The sequence below is a fragment of the Egretta garzetta genome, unplaced genomic scaffold (assembly GCF_000687185.1).
Source record: "Egretta garzetta isolate BGI_Z169 unplaced genomic scaffold, ASM68718v1 scaffold46, whole genome shotgun sequence".
NCBI classification, from domain to species: domain Eukaryota; kingdom Metazoa; phylum Chordata; class Aves; order Pelecaniformes; family Ardeidae; genus Egretta; species Egretta garzetta.
The window spans coordinates 9,475,419-9,478,121 of record NW_009260268.1 but is presented as its reverse complement, the minus strand read 5'-3'; the positions used below and the strand labels follow the sequence as shown (position 1 = coordinate 9,478,121).

Here is a 2,703-nt window from a genome sequence, read left to right as displayed (position 1 = left end):
TGATGGGTCACTGGAAAAATAACATTAATACTATACAATTTGATCCACTACTCATAATAAATAAAAATGCTGAGTCTGGAGTATGGTCTCTTCATTTACTCATGTGGTTTTGCTTATCTACGGTTGTACTGTAAACTGTTTTGTTAAGGGTATACCTGGTTTTGTTAGGAAGGAACAACTGATCCAACGGTCAGTATTCTAAAATTAGTAGGAAGATTATCCTTGACACTGGAGAAGGTTCTTGAACACCTGTCAAACAAACAGAACTCTCAGTCGATGGATTCAGGGCCAAATCCTGATTTTTTTTATCACTGTGCACATCATTGTCTTTGGGTCAGCTTTTCGATGCGGCAGGGAACCAAGTCCTTAGCAGAGCAGAGTTCCACTACAGTCGTTTCACTGAGAATTAAAGGAGTTTCTTGCACCCACGCTGGATAAAAGGAGAAAAAAGTATGGATTAGAGCCCACCAGCCAATACGCATCCAATTCCATTTAAGTAGAGTTTGTACGAAATGGAGAATCCAGACTCTCAGTGTCAATGACAGCATCTATATGTATCCAAAGGTAAGTATGGCTTTCATTTACTACCTCAATTTTCTTCCGCAAATCAAAAAAAAATTCACAAGTGAAACAAAAGCTCTTGTGGTTTTTTGTTGTGGTGGTGTTTTTTGTTTTTTTTTTTTAAATTGTTTGGGGCTTACCAAAGGGGTAAAAAACTGTACTTGAGCTAATCTATGTCAGAACAGATGCTCTGCATTAAAATTTTCTTAAGTAATAGGTGGTTTCATCACATCACTGCTTTTTGTATTGGTGTCTTCACGAACAAATATTTTGCACTGACAGTGTCACTATATTCATAGTGTCCTTTTGGGGGTTTTCTTCCAAGCTGGTTTCTGTCGCTCCAACTTCTGCTAGTTTCCATTCAAGCTCTGTAGAAACGAGTGACAATTTATTCTGAGAATTGCAGTAAATTCTCACTTAAGGGGAAAAGGACTTTTGTTAAAGACCAAGGTCCATCTCAACATTGGGACAACCCAGCTTCATCTCGGTAGAATATCTAAATGTGAAATTGCAAAATATCTGCTTATCCCATATTCTTCCCACAGAATTACATAAATTAATCCTTTGCTTTTTGTAGACTTTTTTTTACAAAAATATTCAAAAACCTTTTCTACCTTTAAGCAGTGATCTTTAGAACTAATGATTACAAACAACTTAAAACTTTCTATAACATGAATTATTTAAAAATATTTCTCATACCTTCTGCTTTAAGATCTATTCCCCCACATTCAGCTACTCCAAGGAACCTGCCTTTTATTTCACCGGTTTTACATACAAGTATTGTGGGTGAGTGTCTGTCGTAGTAATTCTGAGTGCAGCTCTTTGCAACGGCTTTGGGACACTTGACTTCTGGCAACTTTACGGCTAGCAGGCTGAGATGTGCGTTAACCAGTAAACACGTAGGAGTGCTAGAAAATAATAAAGTATGATGATGTTTCCGGTGTAAATGATTTGTAAAATAACTGAAGTTATTAAAAATAAAGCCTTTGAAGAATAAATGTACCTTTTCCTATAGTCTGCTTCTACTTTAATTTGTTATTTTGGCACCACAAATTTATACTTAGCTGCTTCTAAGATACTTGTGATTTAAAGAGCTGCCCAAGTAAAAATTTTCAATGCATACACAATAGGCACAGTCTATAAAGTATGTCGGTAAAGCTACCAGGCGCTTCAAGCATTGTGCCTGAATTTTGTTCTCCACTAAGACTTTAAAGCTCTTGTCCATTTATTGTAGAGTTTAAATGAGATTTTTTTTTTTTAATCTGTAATATACATTTTACTTTCATTTATTTGGCTTTCAGCTTAATGTTTAATTACTTCTTCATTCTTTTAGTAAAATCTAAGTAATGTCAGGGAAACCTTTCTGTACTCATATTACCACCATTAGGCCTGTTCATTACTTTCATAGCTCCTATTTGCGATGCAATCACCATATAAACCTCAGTTAAAACAAACAAACAAAACTACTAGGTTTTTTGTTCCCTTCCAGCCTGTTAGCCTTTTAGAAGTTAGGATCTTTGCTGTGACTGACCATCGTGGTTTAACCCTGGCTGGCAACTAAGCCCAACCAGCCACAGTGGGATCGAGGAGAGAATTAGAAGCATAAAAGTGAGAAAACTCATGGGTTGAGATAAAGACAGTTTAATAGGGAAAGCAAAAGCCGCACACGCAAGCAAAGCAAAGCAAGGAATTTATTCACTGCTTCCCATCGGCAGGCAGGTGTGCAGCCATCTCCAGGAAAGCAGGGCTCCATCACACCTAACTTGGGTTACATGGGAAGACAAACGCCATCACTCTGAACATACCCCCCTTCCTTCTTCCCCAGCTTGATAGGCTGAGCATGTGTCATATCTGGGGGTTGGACTAGATAACCTCTGAAGGTGCCTTCCAACCCAAAACATTCTATGATTTGATACGGTGTGTAATATCCCTTTGGTCAGTCGGGGTCAGCTGTCCCAGCTGTGCCCCCTCCCAGCTTCTTGTACCCCCCCCAGTCTCCTCGCTGGTGGGGTGGGGTGAGGAGCGGCAAAAGCCTTGACTCTGTGCAAGCCCTGCTCAGCAGTAATGCAAACATTCCTGTGTTATCAACACTGTTTCCAGCACAGATACAAAACCAAGCCCCATACCAGCTTCTGTGAAGAA

General features: G+C 39.0%; 1 protein-coding gene across 1 annotated transcript in view; it reads right to left on the bottom strand.

Moving 5' to 3' along the window:
- Positions 1–767: 767 nt before the first annotated feature.
- PDCL2 (phosducin like 2) overlaps positions 768–2,703 on the bottom strand; it is a 10,469-nt gene continuing 8,533 nt past the window's right edge. Inside the window, 3 exon segments of the mRNA XM_035897733.1 lie at positions 768–825; positions 827–929; positions 1,261–1,469. Coding sequence (XP_035753626.1) covers positions 768–825; positions 827–929; positions 1,261–1,469 — 370 coding nt within the window.